This window comes from Vombatus ursinus, unplaced genomic scaffold (assembly GCF_900497805.2).
Source record: "Vombatus ursinus unplaced genomic scaffold, bare-nosed wombat genome assembly UNPS02014793.1, whole genome shotgun sequence".
Taxonomy (NCBI): domain Eukaryota; kingdom Metazoa; phylum Chordata; class Mammalia; order Diprotodontia; family Vombatidae; genus Vombatus; species Vombatus ursinus.
In genome coordinates, this window is record NW_020954571.1 from 16,436,335 (window position 1) to 16,457,805 (window position 21,471).

General features: G+C 38.3%; 1 protein-coding gene and 1 long non-coding RNA gene across 3 annotated transcripts; one reads left to right on the forward strand and one right to left on the reverse strand.

Moving 5' to 3' along the window:
* Positions 1-3,013: 3,013 nt before the first annotated feature.
* Positions 3,014-17,114, reverse strand: HERPUD1 (homocysteine inducible ER protein with ubiquitin like domain 1). Its single transcript, XM_027869262.1, has 8 exons — positions 16,868-17,114; positions 12,919-12,996; positions 12,751-12,816; positions 11,016-11,149; positions 7,817-7,939; positions 6,245-6,595; positions 5,091-5,196; positions 3,014-3,803 (listed from the first exon to the last, which is right to left on the reverse strand). The coding sequence occupies exons 1-8, from the start codon at positions 17,006-17,008 to the stop codon at positions 3,639-3,641; spliced, it is 1,164 nt and encodes a 387-aa protein (XP_027725063.1). The 5' UTR covers positions 17,009-17,114; the 3' UTR covers positions 3,014-3,638.
* Positions 17,115-17,221: 107 nt separating this feature from the next.
* On the forward strand, positions 17,222-21,175 carry LOC114048382. Of its 2 annotated transcripts, XR_003569747.1 has the most exons (4): positions 17,222-17,408; positions 20,354-20,441; positions 20,546-20,719; positions 21,062-21,175. It is a non-coding gene; the product is annotated as an uncharacterized LOC114048382 (long non-coding RNA). The 2 variants fall into 2 exon arrangements; XR_003569746.1 differs by having other exon boundaries at positions 20,354-20,719.
* Positions 21,176-21,471: the final 296 nt, after the last annotated feature.

Here is a 21,471-nt window from a genome sequence, read left to right on the forward strand (position 1 = left end):
GGCCCTGCTATGCTGCAGAGCAAACATGGCTTCTCATACTCCTTGGATTTACTGAAGTCACTAGTTACAATCCTTCCTAAAGAGATAAGATGGAGGATCCCCAGGCCTTATCATTTGCCTTATGCCTAAGGACCTCGGGGCCTTACCTGACCTGTGAATGTCTAAGGACCCTGGGGGGAGGGGGAGGTTTAGCATTGCCTGCTACTACCCTCTAAGGACTTCCTGGCCTTTCCATCCTCCCTGTACTAAACCTTCCAATGTCTACTATCTTCTCCTATTAGAATGAGAGCTCCTTGCAAGTAGGAGCTATTTTATTTTTGTATCCCCAGTGCTGAGCATATTGCAGGCACTTAATGCTTTTCACACATTCATCCTTTCATATTTCCTCATTTTGACTATAGTTCTAACACTAGCCCATATTCTCTTCTATTTCTATATCCATCATATCTCTGAAAGATCACAGATCTTCTGCTTAGAATCCCAACAGAGGCATTTCTTGGGCTCCCAGCATTTGTTTTAAAGAATATGGTTAAGGAACATGCCACTTTCCCAATTTGTCAGCTATTTTTTGTCACCTTGAATTAATCTTGTGGATCAAGTTTCCTCATCTATAAAATGAGGGTGGTGGACTATATAGTCCCTAAGGTCCCTGTCAGTTCTAAATCTATGGTCCCATGATTCCTATAGGCTGGGTATATATTGATCAGCCTCTTCCAATTTTCCCAAAGGTTTTTCTTTTAAAAAAAACTTCTGCTACCACTGAAATTTGGAATTTCACAGCTATAACTTGTCTTTATATCAAAGAAAACAGTACACCTACAACATTCAGATGTTTAGAAACAAGTCACAGGAACAGCTGTCTTGAGCTTTACACTTCCAGCCAAATGCTTACATGTTACATATTACATGGAGGGGAAAAAAAAACCCTAAGATTTTTTTTCAACATTTTTATAAAGGCCTAATTGTAACCACAACTTTCAGGGTCTTACTAAGAATTGCAAAATACACCAAGGCTTTTGTTTATGATTGGAAGGATTTGAGATGCCCTTCCCTATTCCTCACTATTTTTCAAAGCCCTACCTGCTGCCTGAAACTCGGCTCCAATCCTAACTCCTCCATACATTTTCTCTGATTAGCCCAGCCCATGGAGATCTTTCTCAACTCCTATAGCCAAGTTGGTACAAGTCTGTTTGAGAACTAGCTGTGCACTGCATTTTATATTTCTTCCACTGTTGTTTTGTACTGCTACCTCAATGATGAAGTTAATGTATCTGTGATTACACGAATGTAGTACCAGCGTACTGAGACAATTGTTTCTTGTTATTTACATTTTCATGTGTCATTTCAACTGGATTATGAAGTCCTTGAAGGCAGGGACCATGTTTTAGATTTTGTAAATCTCTCCAGTACTTAGTACAGTGCCATGCACCTAATTAATAGATTTTTTTTTAATCGGCAAATTGCCACGTAAGACCTGATCTTATTTACCACCACACTGGACTCAATAGCTAACTTGCTTTACTGGCAATAACTTTTACCCTGCTGTAAGGATCTTTTGCATAATATGAGGCAAGTGAGCCAAAACTTGACCTTCTTTTCTTCTAGGAAGGATTCAAGTTACAAGACTGAAACTTTCAGACCTCCAGCCACTTTAGCCCTTCCTGCTTTCTGAATGTATCACCTCTCACTTTCTTAATTTTCACAGAGGTGATCCTATATAATCAGTACAACCATGCCATGCTCTACTCTTGAGTCTCTTGCCCCCTTATCATACTGCCACTACCCATACTGTCTGGGTTAACCCCCCCACCCCCCCATCTACTTTCTCTACTCCTTACTCCTGAACAACCACAGCTGGATCTACTATAGATTTGTTATCTGATTTCAATTGGACCCTCAATGCTTACACAGCAATCATTTTATTCTTCCCTGGTTGACTATCTTACACCTCACTGTGGCTCTGCCAAACCTCATGAATCTTCAATCTCTTATACCACTCTGGCCCCTCTCCCTCTTAGCAAAAAGACGTATTTCCTATTTTACTAAGAAAATTGGTCAATCACATCATGAGCTTCCTTCATTTCTCTCCCTCCCCCACTCTTCACCTGTATCTTCAATCAATTCACCACAAAGCTATCAAATGATCTTCCTAAAGCATGTCATCTTCTGATCTAAAATAGTAGTCAGGGGCTACTTACCAGCCTAGGACAAAATGTGAAGCCCTTAGCTTGGCATTTAAGCCTTTCATGGGTTGGCGCCAGAATGTCTTTCTAGATATATTTCACTTTTTTCCTCTTCCTGTACTTTGCTTCCAGATTCTATTCTGCTGATCTCTTAAATCTACATCCTATCTCTGGAATCTGGGACTTTGCACTGCCTGTTCCCCAGCACTTGGAAGGCACTCTCATTTCTGCCCCTTAGAATTTTATCTTCCTTCAACACTCATCTCTGGAGCTGTCTCTTGTAGTAAGCCTTTAATGCATTTTCCCTTCTCAAACTATTTTTATTTACTTTGGTAGACTGTAAACTCCTTAAGGGCAAAAGGACTGTTTCATTTTTTTTCTTAGTGTTCCCATTCCTAACACATAATAGCTATTTAATAAATGAATTGCATTGAAAGTGGTCACACTCCCCCCCCATGTAAAGATCTTCTCTCCTGTGATCATTTTCTTATTTTTGCCTTTGCAAGCCTAGAACACTACAAGAGAATTGCATATACATCGTTGGGTGGGAGAGTAGTGCTTTCTGAAAGCTCATTTCAGGGTCTGATCCAGCTTCGGTAGGAATTATCTATACAATATTGCTGCTTGAATAAAAAAAAAAAGGAGCAAAACGCAAGTAATGTTCTTAACAGATGCAAAAAACTTTCATGCGTGTGTACAATGCTTCATTTGCAGAAACAATCCTCCTAAACAGCCAAATATAAACTGAGGCTACCTAAAAATCCAGTTAAAATTTCAGCTATGATTACAATGAGCACATTCTATGCTGCTAAGATGAAAGGAGTCTGTGCTAACCTCATTTGTAGGAAAACTTTATTGTACAGAAAACCCAGCAAAGGTTTCCACCTCTACAAATTTTCCCTTGGTTTAAAATAAAGCACTGCATTTAAAAAAGCAATTTAGACATATATCTTCCCTAGAAAAATCTTGCTAAAACATGTCTAGCAATTTCATTGATTATACAAAGTACTACACTTAGTGTAATTTAAACCACATTTAAACATTCCAACAGGAATCAAATCACACGGGCAGAACCAAGCATTCTGCTCCTATTACATCTATGTACAAACACATGCAAACACATACAACCTTAAGTGCTCTTCAGGCATAACAGTGCGAAACTAATGCCTTCTACTTAAAATGCTTATTAAACTAAATTCAGCATATATTAAGCTCTTTGGAATAAAGACATAGTAAGCACGATGTACTTCATGAAGTCCATAAACTCGTAACATGGATTCGGGATCCTGCTTTTTGTATTTGCTTGGTCACAAAAGAACGTCCCTGCTGGTTCTTTTAATTATTTGAAGTCATAGCCCTGGCCAGTTGAGAAGACAAATAAGTCATAAGTTGGAGTTACATGACCCAGTCAATCCACACTTGGAAAACTATCTAACAACTAGGCAATCGAACTGATTAGTTCACTACCGCTGGGGGGCCTTCTGGTAGGAGAGAGGCAAAGAATGTTTTGAAGACAAGCCATGCAGTGCTCATAATTGAAGGACTGCCTTGTTGACCTTCCAATAAATCCTGCTGGGGAGGAACTAATCCAGGTTCTCCATCTCCATCAGCATTTTCCTCCTATGAAGTGATAACAGATAAAGAAAACCATTAGAATTGACCCTACAATAAAAGCCAGCCATATTTCCTTCCACATTTAAAGTAGCCTCTGCAGGAAAGGTCTTGTTGAGAATTTATGACCTAAAGTTTTCTTCCTGCATTCTCACCAGAATTGATCTCAAGATGATAATGTCTGATGGCAGTGCTCATCAGGAGTATAAAGTCAAAGACCTACAGTCCAATTTATAATTAAATAATTACTAAACTACCAAAATGCCAGCTTGCTTAAAGACTGGCTTATTTAGGTCCTGAATGGCATGCTAATTTGCAAACCTACCTCGAGTTAGATATATCCCCCCCTTTAAGAAACTCAAGTGTATAAAAATCCACAATTACATAAATGAATAAAATTGGGAGGCGATCATTCATATTTAAGTAACAAGCTCCCTTTGCCATACATTTAAAATATGACATAAATTAAACAAAAAATCAATTCCCAAAGATTGTTTTCCCAAAACATATCTATTAATAATGTGAGATATCCATGTATCTGAAATTCTTAAATTAGCAGAATCACTCTATACTATTAGTATCTGTGACATAGTACACTATCATGTTGTTCAGTTATTTCAGTCCTGTCTGACTCTGTGACCCCATTTTTGAGGTTTCCTGGAAAAGATACTGGAGTGGTTTGCCATTTCCTTTTCCAGCTCATTTTACAATTGAGGAAACTGAGGCAAATAGGGTTAAATGATTTGCCCAGGGTCACACAATAAATGTTTGAGCCCGAATTTGAACTCATGAACATGAGTCTTCCTGATTCTATCCCCTGTGCCACCTAGCTGCCCTGTATACTATCATAGCATACTTAACAAGCTCAAAACAGGATATATTTTTATTTATGTAAAAATGCAAATTATCATTTGCCAAAAATAAATTGGTGGATCTTTTGACATTTATTGTTTTAAATTAGTGACTAGCAATTCATTAAATCATTCATAAAATATTTACTGAGTTCCTCTCCTGTACACATAAAGTAGTACAGCAATAATAACAGCAGTTCATAGTTACATAATACTTTAAGGCCTGCAAGGAGTCATGTATGACAATAATTCCTCCCTCAAGAATAGTTAACAACCTAATAAATAGATAATGGATGTATTAGTTTTGAAGAAAACAAGCATTTTGCTTCAAACCAATTATATCTTTCTATATGGTTAAGCTATTGGAAACCCAAGGTTAAGAGGTTTCATGATATAAAATGTCTTTGCCAGTTACTTATTTGTCTCAATACATGGGATAACATACCTGTAAATTATTGTTTGGGTCTTGATTAATGGCAGCTTGAGGAGGCATATTATTTGGAATATGTGGAGCTGGTCTTTGTCTAAATGGAAACCATCCAACGTGATGCCTTAAAAGAAAGAACATTAAAGTAATCTTAGATGAAATGTCTTGTACAAACATTGAGGCACATTTTGAATTTTTTCCTTCAAAAGAAGGAAACAAGTCAGGCACTGTCTTAAAAGACTGAGATCTGACTTTGGTAACCCAAATAGGCAAATTCACAAGTAAGCAAGAAAACTGAGCAAAACAGTCCTTGGGAAGACCACACTTGACTGAAACACATCATTTTAAGATACAAACTTGGTCAAGTGGTGGCTTGTAAACTCCTAACAATCACTCAGGAAGGGACTAGCATAGCTTCATGCTTCTTTAATGGACACGAAGGCAGAGACAGACAACTGACCTTGATAACCAGAGAAGCCAGCACTAATCCCTGTCACTTGGACAGCTTTGTTGCAAAAAAGTAGACACATAGATATGCTGTTAACTCAAAATAAACAGTCTCTGTATTTTTCAATGTGATTATATTCTTGTAGTCTATAATGGGCACCTTGTCATAAGAACAGAAAAAGTTTTATCAGTTTTATTAGCACATTTAAAGTGTTCATATAAAAAATGGAAAATAAGATTGATCTTCATAACCAAGCATATACATTTCCTCCTGCACACTTGTCTTATATAACAGCCTACTCACATTTATAAATTTCCTTAAAGTTAATCAAGTGGTTTTCTTCATAATACCTCTGTGAGGTAGGCAGTATCAGTATTACTGTCTCCATTTTACAGATGTGGAGACTAAGGCTCAGCAAAGTTAAGAACCTGCCCATGGGTCAAACAGCTAGCCAGTGTGTTGGAGCCAATGATATGAACCCAAGTCACCTATTCTCAGTCCAATTTCTTCCTCTCATATAGTCTATTATGCCTGAACACCAGAATGATGGACAAAAACATTATTCAAAACAGCTCCTAGAAAATTTATTGAGACTAGCCTGCAAGGAACAACAACTTCAATTGGTTTGAGTCACTCTGTGCGTGTAATTTGGTGTGTTTTTTTTTTTTTTTGTTTGTTTGTTTTTAATATTTTCTATCAGGAAAAAAGAAAATCGTCTACTTACAGGTACATAACAAGTGTGGCACCCATGACCATGAGGAATCTGCTCAGAGAGGAGTAGAAATAGAGGATGCTAAGGAAGACAGAGAATGTAGTTGCTGAATATATCCAATCCAACCAGTCACGATTCATCTCATCATCCTCTTCTACAAGAGGACCACCTTGTGCATTCATTCTCAAATTCTGATTGGCTCCTGGATTAACGACCACTTGAGCAGCAGCATTCTGATTGCCAGGCTGGTTCTCAGCAGGAAACTGATTGTGAATAGGTGCTGGAGTTGCTGTGGAGACTACAGGCATTTCTTGTGCACTTGGTGATGATGCGAAGGCCCCTGAAGCAGCAGTAGCTGCTAAACTGAAATTTTAAAAAAAATTTAAAAATTTTTTTAAAAAGACCAATAGATCATTTTGCCCACAAAGGTCATTCAAACATTTGTTGAATGAAACTCCTGTTTCTGCCAAGAATTTTATAAGAAACACACTTTAATTTTTTTAAATTAACATCTTTACTAATAAGCCATGTTTACTAATAACCTTGATGTCAATCAAAACAAATTAGAGTAGTCTGTTTGAGACATGCATGTGTGTGCATTTGCACACACACCCACACACTATTTTTTTGGTAAATCAGAGGTTTCAAACTTGAGCCTGTTCCTGAGTGTGGAGGAATCTGATGAAAATGCAATTTGAAAATGTTTAACAAAATAAATAAAAATACAATACAACATAGATAATGTTAATTTGTGGTTTTCTAAGTCATTATGCGACCTGCAAAGATCATCTCTCTATTTGAGTTTGACACCACTACTGTACTGCACTTTACATACATTTGTTTGATTTTCATACAGATGAAGAAACTGAGACTCCAAAAAGTTAGGCGAATTGTTAATTATGTCAGAAGCAGGATACCAATCTCACTGGGTCTCTCCAGACTTCAAGTCCAACACTCTTCACCCAATGTCATGTGTCTATTTTGACAACCAAATTTTTCCCAGCCTTAAGGGCATTTCACGATAGTGAGGCAGCATAGCATGGTGGATAGGTTAGGACATGGAGTCCAGGCAGATCAGATGTGATTTAAAATCTTGCCCCTGATTCTTACTAGCCATGTGTCCACAGCAAGTCACTGAACCTCAGGCAACTCTTTAATACTATAAAAATTATATATAGGCTGTAATGATCTATGTTGGTAGATGGAGGTCCCACAATGAAAAAAACTGCAGGTCTTTGATTTATTAACATTGTGAGGCTACATGATGCTTTTAGAAATGTCCTAACAATACATTTCAATACTTAATACTGACTGATTAAAAAAGTAATATGAGATCTTGGATTAAACAACTAAAACATTCAAAATATTATCTTTTTCTCATATTACACTAAATACACTCCTCTTACATACATGTCCACATGTATCTCCATATTACAACATAAGATCTTATTTATAGTCCATCCAAAAACATTCTTCTTTGGAACAAGGCAAAACTTGGATTGACAAAATGAACTCTAAAGACAGTATCACTACATAATTCCATTAGTTTTTAATGAAAGGAAGAAATAGGTTGAAAATACTTACTATTGCATGTAATATTGCCTGGCATAAATCTGTTGGAACCAGGAAAGCTGTAGCCAGCCGTAGGTAGTATAGCCTGAAAAGCCTGGACCCACACCTTGGAAGGTTTGTTGAATTGCTTCCATTCTTATTTGGAAATAAAAAAAGACAATTTAGGCTTTACTTATTGTGAATAAATAAAACTAAAGCTTACACTATAGCCAAGGGAATTCAAGTTAGATTAAAAAGTCTATCCCAATAACTTACACATAGTAGGATCTGCCCACTTATTTAACAAATAGGTGACACAGCAAAAATGAGCATGATCTTTCAGGAAGGAGATGGATATTCAATGAAATAAGGGACTTCCAAACCTTCCTGATAAAAAGACCAGAGCTCAACAGAAAATCTGATCTTCAAATACAAGACTTAAGAGAGACATAAAAAGGTAAACGGGACAGAAAGAAACAACATGTTATTAATAAGGGCAAACTGTTTACCTCCCTACAAGGGAAGATGACACTTGTAACTCCTGAGAATGGTATTGTTATTACACATGTTAAAGGGGTATACGTAAAGGGGGAGGGTATAAGTTGACTTGATGTAATGATAAGAAAAAAAAATCTAATCAAATGAGTTAAATGGATCCAAGTAAGTGGATTAATTTGATCTAACTAAGAAAATGAAATGAGAAGAAAAGGAAAAAAAGAGGCAGACATGGGTAAATTACATTACAGGAAAAGGCACAAAAACCTAATACAGCAGAAGGAAAGAAGGGAGGGAGATGAGCATTGTTTGAACCTTACTCTCATCAGATTTGGCTCAAGAAGGGAATAGCATAATCAATTAGATACTAATATTGATAGACTTAACCCTTCTCAGCAATACAAGGATCTAAGTAAGACATCTCCAAAGGCCTCATGATGGAAAATGCTATCCACGTCCAAAAAAAGAACTATGGAGTTTGAATGTGGATCAAAGCAAACTATTTGCTATTTTTTTTCTTCTGTTTTGTTTTATTTCCTCTTTCTGGTGGTTCCTCCTATTGGTTCTAATTCTTACTTACAACATCACTAATGTGAAAATATGTTTAACAGGAATGTATATGTATAGACCACATCAGATTGTGTGACATCTTGGGGAGGAAGGTGGGGAGGGAGGGGGAGAAAAATTTAAAACTCAAAAGCTTATGGAAGTGATTGTTGATAAATCAAAATAAATTAATTAAAAAAAAACAACAACTGTAGAATAAAATTAAAAAAAAAAAAGAAAGGAGTCTATGGGCCTAAACTTTAGGCAAACTGCTCATATGGACAATACATTCAGTATTCAAAATGTTGCCTTAAAAATAAAATAATGTAATGATGCATATTTGATTAATAATAAAAAAAAAGGTCAAAACAATAAAGGGTCATGACATTCTCACCCAAAATATGCAGAGCCCAGGCCCAACATAAATTTCCAATACCAGAAATAAGACTGGAACAATGAGTAAAATTAAAAAAATAATAATAATAATAATGATGAGATAGGTGAATTAATTAAAACTTTAAAATGGAATAAACTGGCAAGAATCAGAGGAAGGAACTGACTACATTATCTTCCAAGATTCCATCTCTATATAAATCTCTATGTATCATGATTATAGACTATACAAAATTGACATAACAGACTAATTCTTTTCCCACTTCTTTCACCTTTTCATTGTAGAAAATAGGCAGAAGCTATGTCAACAGGAACATCTACCACCAAAAAGTTTCAAATTCGCATTTTATCAATATCTATATTCTAGCTGTATCAATATCTAATTCTCTTTATTTATACCCACACACACATTTAATAGGCAGAGGCTACTGGAGGGAATCTACACTTTGTTTCTGATGAATGTTTCTAAAAAGTGATCATTTTTGTTTGTATTTAAAGCTATCCAGAGAATGACAAAAGAAGCTCCACTTCAGCCCTATTAGTGGAATGGCAGTCCTCTGCTTAATTCAAATTGAAAGGTAAATGAATGACCAACACTGAAATTTTTGTCCCTTACCCCCTTTCCTACATTGCAACAAAAACTTGATTGCTCTGTAATTCCATTTGAACCAAAAAGGCCTTCAAGCTTATGTATAGATCTTGCATAAATAACAAACAAAGCACAAAAACCATCCCAAGCTCCCTACTCTAAGCACAGGGCTTGGTCACATGCTCACCCACCCAGCCATCTTTGAGAGCACAGACAGTGTATTAAAAAATGACTACTCTACTAAAAATCCAAATCATCCCTGTCAAATTGGGTTATACAGTATATGATAATATGAGAAGAGCCTTGATATCACTTAAGTCTGAAAGAACAAAATAAACTTAACATAAGAGGTTTTTCATTTAAATGTATAGTAAAATCAGACTTATCCACTGTCAAGAGTAAGTTATTTTTACAATTGTACTCATTTAACTAGAGAGAAGGACACATCATTTATCCTCTTATACTTTTGTATGCTACAATTTTCCCATTTCAAAGAACTTAAGCATGATACATAACTTTTCACCTTTGCATTAAACTACTACTCCCTGGTGGGATATAGTATGCATCGCATAAATCAGGGTGCCACAGTGGCTTCCCAATATTTCAATATAATAATTCATTTTGTACCTAAAATATCTTGAAAAATGAACTAGTCAATTTATTCCTCTGAAATGTGGTTTCAGCACAGCATCTAAAGGCAAATTAATCTACAGAAAGTACTTTAAGGATAATTTGAAAAGAATAGAACAAATTTTCAGTCTGTTTAAATTATTTTTACACTTAAAGTCAATAATGCATTGATAGTGGCAAGTTAACAGCTCATTTTTCCCCAAAGGCTTAGAAGTGGAGACCCAACTATCAAACAAAGTAAAATGGATAAATGATGAATTGCTGGTAAAGGATCGATCCAAATATGTATGTACCTCACTTCTATGGCAAATGCACTCCTGAAACGTTATATGTAAATAAAGTATTTGTGAAATATTAGTAACTAGCAAAGATCACTACAGCAGCTCCTAACTTGGGCAGAAAAAAACCTGCATATTTATTTTCATTAATCTACGATGGAAATTCAGCATTTTCTTTAAGTATGAATATAGGCAACAACATTTACCCATTTTTAACATTCAGATTTATAGAGTTTTCTTAAATTAGAAACTGTACTTGGTGTTTGTGAAAACATCCTCAGTGTTTAAAGCGTACACTTACCTTGAATTATTTTCCCATGTAAGTGGAGAAGGATTATGAAGAACATCCCTTTGCCTTAATCCACTACTCGAGGAGTCTACAGAAGAATGTTGGTCTTGACTGAGTCCAGTAGGCTGCTCACTGGATTCAGAAATCTAAATAATACCAATATGAAAACTGGAGGTTTAATCCAGAACAATGTAGCTGATGCAATATTAAGAAATAGAAGGGGCAGCTAGGTGGCTCAGTGAGTAGAACTCTGGCCTTGGAGTCAGGAGGACCTGAGTTCAAATCCAGCCTCAGACACTTAACACTTACTAACTTTGTGACCCTGGGGGCAAGTCACTTAACCCCAATTGCCTCACCAAAAAGAAAAAAAAAATAGAGTTTAAAGTGGTTTTGGGTTTTTTCTGATGGGGAGAGGAAGGACTTGCAAATATTTCTTGATCTTGTGATTTTCCTTTCTAAAACTAACTTTTCATTAATTTTTCCCCACACATAGAAAGGCACCGTAATGTTGTAGAAAGAGTACCAGATTTGGAGGCATCAGACACTTTGGTTTGTATTTTGATTCTGACACTTACTAGCCATTGGTCCTATATAAATTCAGTCATTTAACCTCTCTGAGCCTCAGTTTCTTAATTTGTAACAAAAAAAAAAAAAAAAGGAGTTAACAATATTTGTACTCCCTACCTCACTAGGTTGTCAGGAAAAAACTTTTGTAAAATAAATTGAGTTTTATCATTATTACAGTTTCAATATTTAAAAAAGCTTATGGAAGTTGTTAAACACAGTACTTTGTCTATGACTACTAAACAGTTTATACTTTCTTAACGTAAGCATTTTTGGGGTTTCACTCAGTCTAACAGAAGGCCTTAAATTAGATGGTCATAAAAAGTCTTTGAGAATGATGTGGAAAAAACCTTGTATATCTTGTTTCAACTCCTTCGGTTTACAGGTATGAAAACTCAATTCTATTGTTGAGAACATTTCCTGATGATACAGTGCATCTTTGGTACAATTGCATAAGATAAATGACGATGCCAAATGAAATTCTAAACAATCTTTCTTATATTTAACCTATCAGATTCATCTATACAACACAACCAAAATTCCTAGAACACTGGGATCTTATGTATCGTTATGCTTTTTAAAAATAAAACTCTGGATAGTAAAAAACTTAGATTTCTATTTATTTTTGAACAATTATTTTTGAAGTGCAAATATAGTGATATCCCTTGGGAAACGATCCTGCTTCTTAGTCTAACATGTTTAAGGGTTCTATAATCTATAAACATCTTGTTTTTTTGATGCCCAACTGAATATTCCACGTTCACATACTAATGTCAAGGAAAATAATCTGCAAAAGATATAATAGTCACTTATTTACCTTCTATCAAAAGTTAATATTATGCCATGTCACACCTTAAAATGGTCTAAATGCAATAAAAATATATTTTAAAATCCCTGCTAGTCCATGAATTTGGTTATGTAAATATATGTAGAGCAAATCACGTTCTTGTTCATATTAACTGTTTTCTTTCCTGCTAATACCTGTGTATTAATGCTTATATACTTTCACTTTATTTTTAATTTCTATTTTAAAATGTCTAATTTCTGATCCTTCCTGGGAAAAGAGAAAAAAGAATATATTACCACTAAAAAACTGATAATTTGAGAGTTTAAAATTCAACCCCCTTTCTTGCTCAAAAGTCTGGGTGACATCTTTCAGAACAATACTAAAAACTAGACTTACCTTTTCTGGCATTTTTGAAGGATTTCTTATACTGCAAACCAAATGAAGAACATGCCGTTTTTCATGCTAAAATCAAAAAGAAAAAAATACATATAAGGTCCTTATAAGCTGAATTGAACTTGGTAAATATTTTGAGTAAATTCAAAAATTAATTTATAAGTAACATACCTTAGGTAGTATATCTCTGAGACAAAGGTGATCTAACAGCAGCTTTCCTGAATAAATTAATCTCTGGTCCTCTTCTCGCTTATTGAGGGAACAGAAAGGAAATCACAGTTCAGTTTTTAACTGTGGTGGGTCAACTCCCCATATACTTAACCTCCTCTATATAAAGGTTTTGGATATGCTCATTTTCCTCAAGTTTCTCCAGAAAAAAAATCCCTCAAAAGGTGCTGCTTTAAAATATCCATAAAAATATCAAACTTGGAAAGCATCCTCAGCTGACCAGAAGATCTCACTGATAACTGATATTAATGCAAAATTCTTTCTACCCCTAAAATTCATAGGAAAAAATGGCTTTTCAATTCCTAGTTATGCTACCACTGATAAAGTACAGTTGAATTTGAAACTTGTCCCAGGAATTATACAACTTGTACTTTTCATTCAATAAAGCAGAATCTGAATTGGGTTTCTGAGACTATGCTTTTAAACTTGTCTTCACAAAAGCCAGGTAGGACTATATAACACAGAACTATTCATCATTTTACCTTGAAGAGGAAATTTCCAAATGACACTTAAAAGATTCCTGCAGTTAGTCCACTGAAATGTCAGATAGATAGATACACATACACAAGGACATGTGTCAACCAGATTTTTTTGTCCTGGGGCACCTTTTAGAAGTGGCTTAAATTTACATTGTTTCCTGAACTGGCCTCACATAAATAAATCTTGCTCTTAAATAGCTATCCTTATGTAAAGGTAAGGGATCGTGTAATATTTAATAAAATAAAACACAAGAATATATGAATTTTATATAGTATTTAAAATGTAATGTTTAATACCTGATGGATATAAAACCCTCAAAGAAGGAAAATATCTCCCCCAAATTCTAACTAAATGAAGATAATACCTTTTCCCTAAAAAGTTGCCATACCCTTAAAAAGGAAATGTAGTAGAGGGGAATCAGAAAAGATCTTAGTTTAGATCTCATCTTACCAGCTACACGACCTCTCCGAATCTCAATTTCCTCACTTGTAAAATAAAAGGATTGGACTAGATGAACTCTATAGTACTTTACCATTCTAAATCCATAGGATCATGATTTTGCATTTCTTATTCTTTCTTCTTATTTGGTATTGATTTTGATACTTGCTCTAACAATTTGGTTGTGTTACTCTAAATAAACCATTAATGTGGAAATTACTCCACTTTAAGGAACCAATTCCTGTTTGTTAAAATATAATTAATTTCATTTTTCTCATAATGCTATTTGGTGCTTGCTATGTCCAGTGCCTCTTGACTTTCTTCTCATAGAGAAGTCTGTGAGCCTTTGTTTGAGCTCTCTTTCTTCTTTCAAAACCATATTTTCCAATTTTTTTTTTTTGCTGTGTCCCAACCTTTGTATTTATACTACTGAGCTAATTAAATTTATTTGCTGAATTTGGAGGGAGGGAGAACTTTATCAAGTTCGTTGAATTTCTCTACCTTCTCAGCTCCTTCAATAGATGTTAGTACATAAGTTGGAGTTATCTTCACGAAGGCCTCTTGTAAATGTTTACCATGAATACTGTGATATTAGATAACCAATGTTCCATGAAAGGATGTTTTTTTGTTGTTGTTGTCTTTGGATGAGCACTAAAACCAACTCCATCAGTTCCTTCATTTATTTCTCCAATAAAAGCCATTCTTCTATTTAACTACAACTTCCTTTTTGTCTTCTGGTTTCATTTTTAAAGAGAATGTCAAGATTGATATGATTCATTTCTAGTGCTTTTCTTTAGTCACTAAATAAGGATTTTCTCTCATTTAAAATATCAACAGTTACCTTAAAACCTATCAATGTTCTACGAAACTATATTTCTTAGGATTCTTTTTCCTCCACTCCTTTTTTCTGCCACTCTAGATATGAAGGTGGGTCTCAGAAAACTGAGAACCATTTTGGATTTTTATGTTTACAGGCTACCATGGCCAAAGAATTTTTCATCAAGGAGTCAGCCTTCTGGGGATGAAATGAGTCTCTCGAGTGGCTGAGCTGTGCCAGAAAGCTGACATAATCTGTTGCTGGGACTCTCCTCCTAGCCTTTTCTGGCAGAGACTGTCAAGAGGTAGTGTTTTGTTGACTAAGCCTTCAAGAACCCAGAGTCACCTAAGCAGTGCAGTCTGAGTTTCAGGCATTTGTAAACTTGAAAGTTCCATAAATACCAGCTTAGCACAGTGCCTAGCATAGAGTATGGCCTATTTAATAAATGTTTGGGGCCTTGCCTTACCTACTATTTACTTTATGTCATTAATTTACATATTTAACAAAATCACAAAATCAAATGTTTTCTTACATTTACAAATGCAAAATGGCAAACAATAGATTGAACAATAAACCAAACTAAATCTTGAAGGCTGGAAAGAAAGAAGCTGCATTAAAGCAAAGTAATAAATAACTACCTAGATGTTCATAAGTTTCAGAAAGTTTTACTTCTTCTTAACTTTAAATAAAATTGAAGGTATTATGCTGTAACAGTTTCTAAAAGAGATATTCTGTAATCCTTTTCTGCCACTTTGGTTTTGTTTTGTTTTTTGCTCCCTATAATTAAGAATTATATAATTGGAAGCAAATGCTACTGTTGCCTATTATATAAGGCCACAGGGTAAATAAATGAAGGCTCCAACAACTCATACATGATCACATGGGGGAGGGAAGGGCTCCAGATAAAAGGAAACGTTGACCACACACCCAAACAAGAGATGACACTGCCCTTATGGCACAAAGTCCCATTGCCTCAGAAAGAGTTCATCTCAGATAACCACCCAAACAAGAAAATGTCTCTGTACCAGAAAGAACACTAACTGACCTAGGTACACTGTGATTGGAATAAGGAGCTAAGCCAAGTCTTTCCTAGCGAGGGTAAACACAGGATTGTCATAGTATCAACACCGAGAAGGATCAAGACAAGTCAGTATTAACACTGAAAAGGATATGGAGACCTGCCCACTGTTTGTCTATAAATTTGCAGACACAATATGTAACAGACGACACAAAGAACATTAAGAAACTTTACAATCTTAAAAGAACTATGTTGAGGACGCTGGAGAACATCTAATCCAGCCACCTCTTTTCCTGAAACTGAGGTCAGAGAGGGTTCGTGAAGCTCAAGGTCACAGAGTCAGGAACAGAACGGGAACGAGAAACCCAGGTTCCTTGACTCCCTGCTTCCCCTCCCCCCCATCTGGAACTGTTTCCGCTCCGTGGGGGTGGAACAGGGAAAAGAATTGGGCTGGGGAAAGACGGACAAGTGGGCTGAGGCAGATGGGAGGATGAAGAACTAGGGCGAGAGGTGGATTGGGTGGATGGGAGGGAGGGAAAGAAAGACTGGGGGGCTCCTGGATGGAGAAGGAATTGGGGAGGGGGGCAGACTCCTGGAGGATGGGGAACTGGAGGGAGTTGGAGGGAAGTGGATGAGAATTGTGGGGGGAGGGGGTGGAAGAGGAGTTAAGAGAAGTGGACTGCAGCGGGGAGGGGGTGGAGGAGAGGAAGGAGGCCGCAGAGGTGGACAACAAGGGGGAGAACACAGATCCTGGAGGCGGGGGAACTGCGGGGACACAGGCTCAGCAGACGGGAGGCCTGGAGGCGGAGAGCGGGGCGATACACAGACGGGAAGGGAGATAGGGAGCAGTAGAGAGGAGGAAAGGGAATTGGTGGCGAGGCGGGGGAGTCGGTGACAGATGGACAGCGGGCAGTTGGTGACAAGTGGACGAGAGGGAGGAGGAGGGCTGGGGTCTGGGGAGGACGGCGATGGGGAAGGGGGACGGCAGAGGCCGGTGACAGCTGCTGAGGACTAGGGGAGAGGCCTAGCCGATCTCCAAGGTCCCCCCTCCCCCTTGGCTCTGAGTCGCCCCTCGGGACCAGCGCGGAGGCCGGCGGAGAGCGCAGGGAAGGAAGCGGAGCCACGTCCCCCGGCCTCACCGGTCGCTCAGGGTAGACACGGCTCAGGTGAGCCTTGAGGCGGCCCACGCTCCAGTTCAGGTCCCCGCTCAGCTCCAGGTCCCGGTGCCGCTGGTTGGGGCTCTTCACCAAGAGGGTCACGGGCTCGGGCTCGGGCTCCATGTCTTCTGGGTTCCCGAGGCTCGGCTCCGCCCGCAGCGGCCTGACCGGACCAGACGGACCAGAGGGCGGTGCCACTGCCTCCGCTGCCACCCTGCCGGGGACTCAAACAGCCGCAAGGACGACAGTTTCCTGATGTGGTGCGCGCGACTGCAACCCAGCCGCCTTTTATGGGCAGCCCCTCCCCACCTCTGCGAACGAATACACTGGATACACTGTGGCTGCCGCCTATTGGCTAAAGCCGAGGGTCAGCCCCAACGTGGCCCAATCGGAGCCCGGATCCACGAATGGGGAAGAGAAGCTGAACTGCTGTGCAGAGTCGTGGACCGAGGAGGGCGGAGCCGAGACGAACTCTGAGGACAGACTGATGCAAGAGCCTGCAGTTGCGTCACCTGGGAGCACAGTGAGGTTTAGGATTGGGACTTGGGACTCAGGGGCGTTGGGGCGGGCCTTCCTTAAACCTCGTCCCTCTAGGCGGCCGAGCTCTGAAGTGACCATGGCCAGTGTCCCGTCCTGCATCCACAGCAGGAAATCCCGTTAAATTGTGTCGTCACAATGCACATCCCTGCCCTGCCAGACCCCTGACCGCAGACTCCCCCCCAGATGGTAACTTTCCCCCTTGTTTCAAACCCCTTCTGTATGATGTTTGGCAAGTTTCCTCAAATATTCCTAAAGAATTTATATGTGGATCCCTCTTTGGACACTATTACTACCTACCTTCTGGTATGTGTTATCTGTGTAGATTGATGTTAGCTCCTGGTGTCTTCATTGTCTTTGTAATCCCAGAGCCTTTCAGTGCTTTACACATAATTGGTGCTTGACAAACGTTTATTACGTCAGATGGAACTTGGTGGTTCAGCCCACGCGCCTTCAAGGGCTAGTGTGTCAGAAAAGACAAAGGGTACGCCTGTTTTAAGAAACCCCAAGGTCATAGAATAGGAGAATTTAGACCTTGCAAGGCTCTTAGGAATCATCTTATTTCAAAGAGGCAGAAGCTGAGAGGTCAGAGAGGGGAAGTAACTTGATTAAAACTGCACAGGTAGTTAATTAAGTAGGGTGACCTTGGAGACTCAGGTATTTAGTTGCAAATCCAGCCTTTGCCACTTATATATTACCTGTGTGACCTCATCAGATCACTCAACCTTCTTGGGCCTCACAGCTGTCTCACCTGTAAAATTAATGGGTTGGACTAGATGACCTCTGAGGTTCTTATGGCAGAATTGTAATTCAAACCCAGGTTCCAAATCCCAAATTAATGTGTGCTTTCCACTACATCTGAATGGTCTTATCCTAGGAATACCATTCTTTGAAGCAGGGATTCTTAACCTTTTTTGTGCGTGTCATGAACCTGTTTGGCCATCTTGTAAACCCTATGGATTTCTTCTCAGAATCATATTTTTAAATGCATAAAATAAAATACATAAAATTACAATGGAAATAAATTATATTGAATTGCAGTTATCAAAATATTTAAGAAACTAATTCACCATCCTCAGGGTAAGACCACCTGATTTTAAAGATTTCCTGACAAGGTTATTTCCTCCAAACAGTTGCCAAATTGATATTCCTAAAGCACAGGTCTGAGGATGTTACTCCCTTGCTCAAGACACATTGGTACAAAATACAGACTCCTCTGTTTGGAGTTAAAGCTCTTCACAAAATGGACACAGTCCACCTTTCTGGCCTTATTTCACTTGACTCCCGACATCAAGTATTCAACATTCCAGTCAAACTGGCCTGTCCTCAACATTCCATCTCTTGATTTAGTGGCTTTGCACAGGCTTTTCCTCTTGCTTAGAATGCATTCTCTCCTTACCTCTACCTCTCTGAATCTTTTAACTTCTTTCAAGGCTCAGTTCAAATTCCACCTCCTAAAAGAGACCTTTTGTGATTTCATCCCCAATTAAGTCCACCCCTCCCTTGTTATTTTGTATTTTTTAAAAATCAAACCTGTGATTTTATTGGTATTAAGAAATCCCAGATAAGGAAAGTACTTCTATTGATACAGATCTGCACCTACTCCATAACTTATTGTCTTCAAAAGTATCAGAGTATCTGATTTACTCAGGGTCACAAAGCCAGTGTGTGCTGAAGGTGGCCATTTAACCCAAGACTTCCTGACTGACAGGCTGCCTCACTCTCCAGTCTACCACCCAGTCTCTCATTACTTTGCATTTTGCATTTATTATTCCATCCTTATAAACATTGTTCCTGCCCCTATCTCACTTAAATATAAGTTCTCTGAGGACAAGGACTTTTGTTTTGTCTTTGTATCCCAATAATAGACGTTGTGGTTGACCCCATTTGGGGTTTTCTTGGCAAAGATACTGGAGTGCTTTGCCATTTCCTTCTCCAGCTCGTTTCACAGATAAAAAAACAGTCAAACAATGTTAAGTGACTTGCCCAGGGTCACACAACTAGTAACTGTTGCCAGATTGGAACTCAGGAAGATAAGTCTCTACCCACCATGCCACCTAGCTGCCCCATAATAGGGCATAATGCCTGGCATTTAATGAATACTTAGGGAATGACTAAAAAGCTAGAGTCAATGTAGTGTTATGGGTATTTTCTAGAAGTCCTGATAGCATCTTTTAGGATAGGAGACAGGAAAATGGAAAAATATTAGGGAAAAATTCATTCATTTCTAGTTACTAAAATAGTTTCATAATTTTTAGAACTGTAAGGGCCCTAGAATTTCATGATAAAGTCTCAAAACCCCACCAGAAAAAAAAAGTGAAATCTCTAGTACATTCAGTCTCCAAAGTTCCAATGTCAGCACATGGTTTTCCAGGAGAATTGATAGCAACTTTATCAACAGAAACAGAGGAATGTTGGCAGGAGAATGGCAAAAGAGGTAGCAGCAGGAAAGATCAAGGGTCCAGAATCATAAGGTCATAGGATTTAGAGATGAAAGGAGGCTTAGAGATTCTCTATTTCAATTCTTATTGTTATGTCAAACTGGGTTTTGATGGCTCAGAGTGAGTGTAAATAGCAGTGGTTTCTGTTCTGGCCAGAAACTCTGAGGGTCTTCCCCTCCCAGATTCATTCTTTTGGGAAATCAAGCTAAGCCAACTTTTACCTCAGTTCTTACCTAGCCTTTAATCACTGAATGGGATTGCCTCAGACAAACTGGACCTGGGGCCCTAGCTTTTTCTAGTAAGAGACTCTAGAAACAAGCCACTCTAGTGTTGGTTGGAGGAAGTGACCTGGGGTTTGGGGGGAGAGAGTTTTCATTCTCTTTTTCTATCAACCATTGGACAATTGTATGAATTTTGAAAGGTCAGAAGATTTGCCTCTGATTGGAGGGCTGGGGGATTACTAAACTCCTCGCAATGCCTTCCCTTATAGAAAACAGAAACTGAACTGAGTTCATTCCACTTAGTATCTGCTACCCTGCCTGGCTTCAATTCCATGGAACAAGATATACCTGTGTCAGGTACCATCATTTCCCTGCCTCCTTTTTTGTGCTGTCTCCCTCTATTTGATTGTAAGCTCCTTGAGGGCAGGAACTGGCTTTCTTTTTATTCTTTGTATCCCCAGTGCTTATCACAGTGACTGGTACATAGTGACTGAATAAATGTTAATTAAATTGGGATTGGATCTCAAGACTCTACAAGAGCACCAGTTCTTCAGGCCCATCATAGAGCTACATGGAAGGGGCAATTTCATGAGGATTCCTCAAGAGGAGAAAAGCTCTTCAAATAACTAAGAGCTGTGAGTAACCCTTTGGCTACATATGTTCTCTAGCTTATACTCCCTAAGCACCTTGCATGTGGGATGTTGTACCCTGGTTCATGGGAATATTTAGTGCCAACTATTCTTACTTTATAACTTTCATAAATATCCATTTCTAAAAGCTAATTAACTCTGGCTCGCTAATTGATAATCACTGGGAACATATGGGGGCTTATGAGCAACAGTAAAAGAAGACCTCCTCCTCACCCCTCCCACCCCACTTTGGAGTTTCCCTCTGGGGACTTATTCTGCCAATGTCAATAGAGGTTGAAGAAAGTAGACTTGGAGAGAATGCTACAAATGGATGTGGTTTTATTAAAGGAAATGGCCACTAAAGAAGATGTATTTCCATCTGCTTTGCTGCAGCACCCGAAGGACCATTGGGACTTTCCATCTGACTTACAGCTGAAACCTTCCTGTTTCCCCCAATTAGAATTTGAGGTCCTTGAGAAAAGGGACTGTTTTGCTTTTCTATGTGTACTTCCAGTACTTTATACAGAATAAGCTTATTAAATGCTTTTTCATTTATTCATTCATCAGTTTATTCATTTATTCATTCATTTTGAGCTCTTCTAGTCTAGTCCCTTTATCTGACAGCTGAGTGAATTGAGGTCCAGAGAGATGAAGCAGCCTATTTGATTCACACAGGCAGTAAGTAGCAGCTCTGGGATTAAAATCCAGGTCCTCTCATCCCAAATCTAGTGCTTTCTCCACACCGATGGGACTCCCAT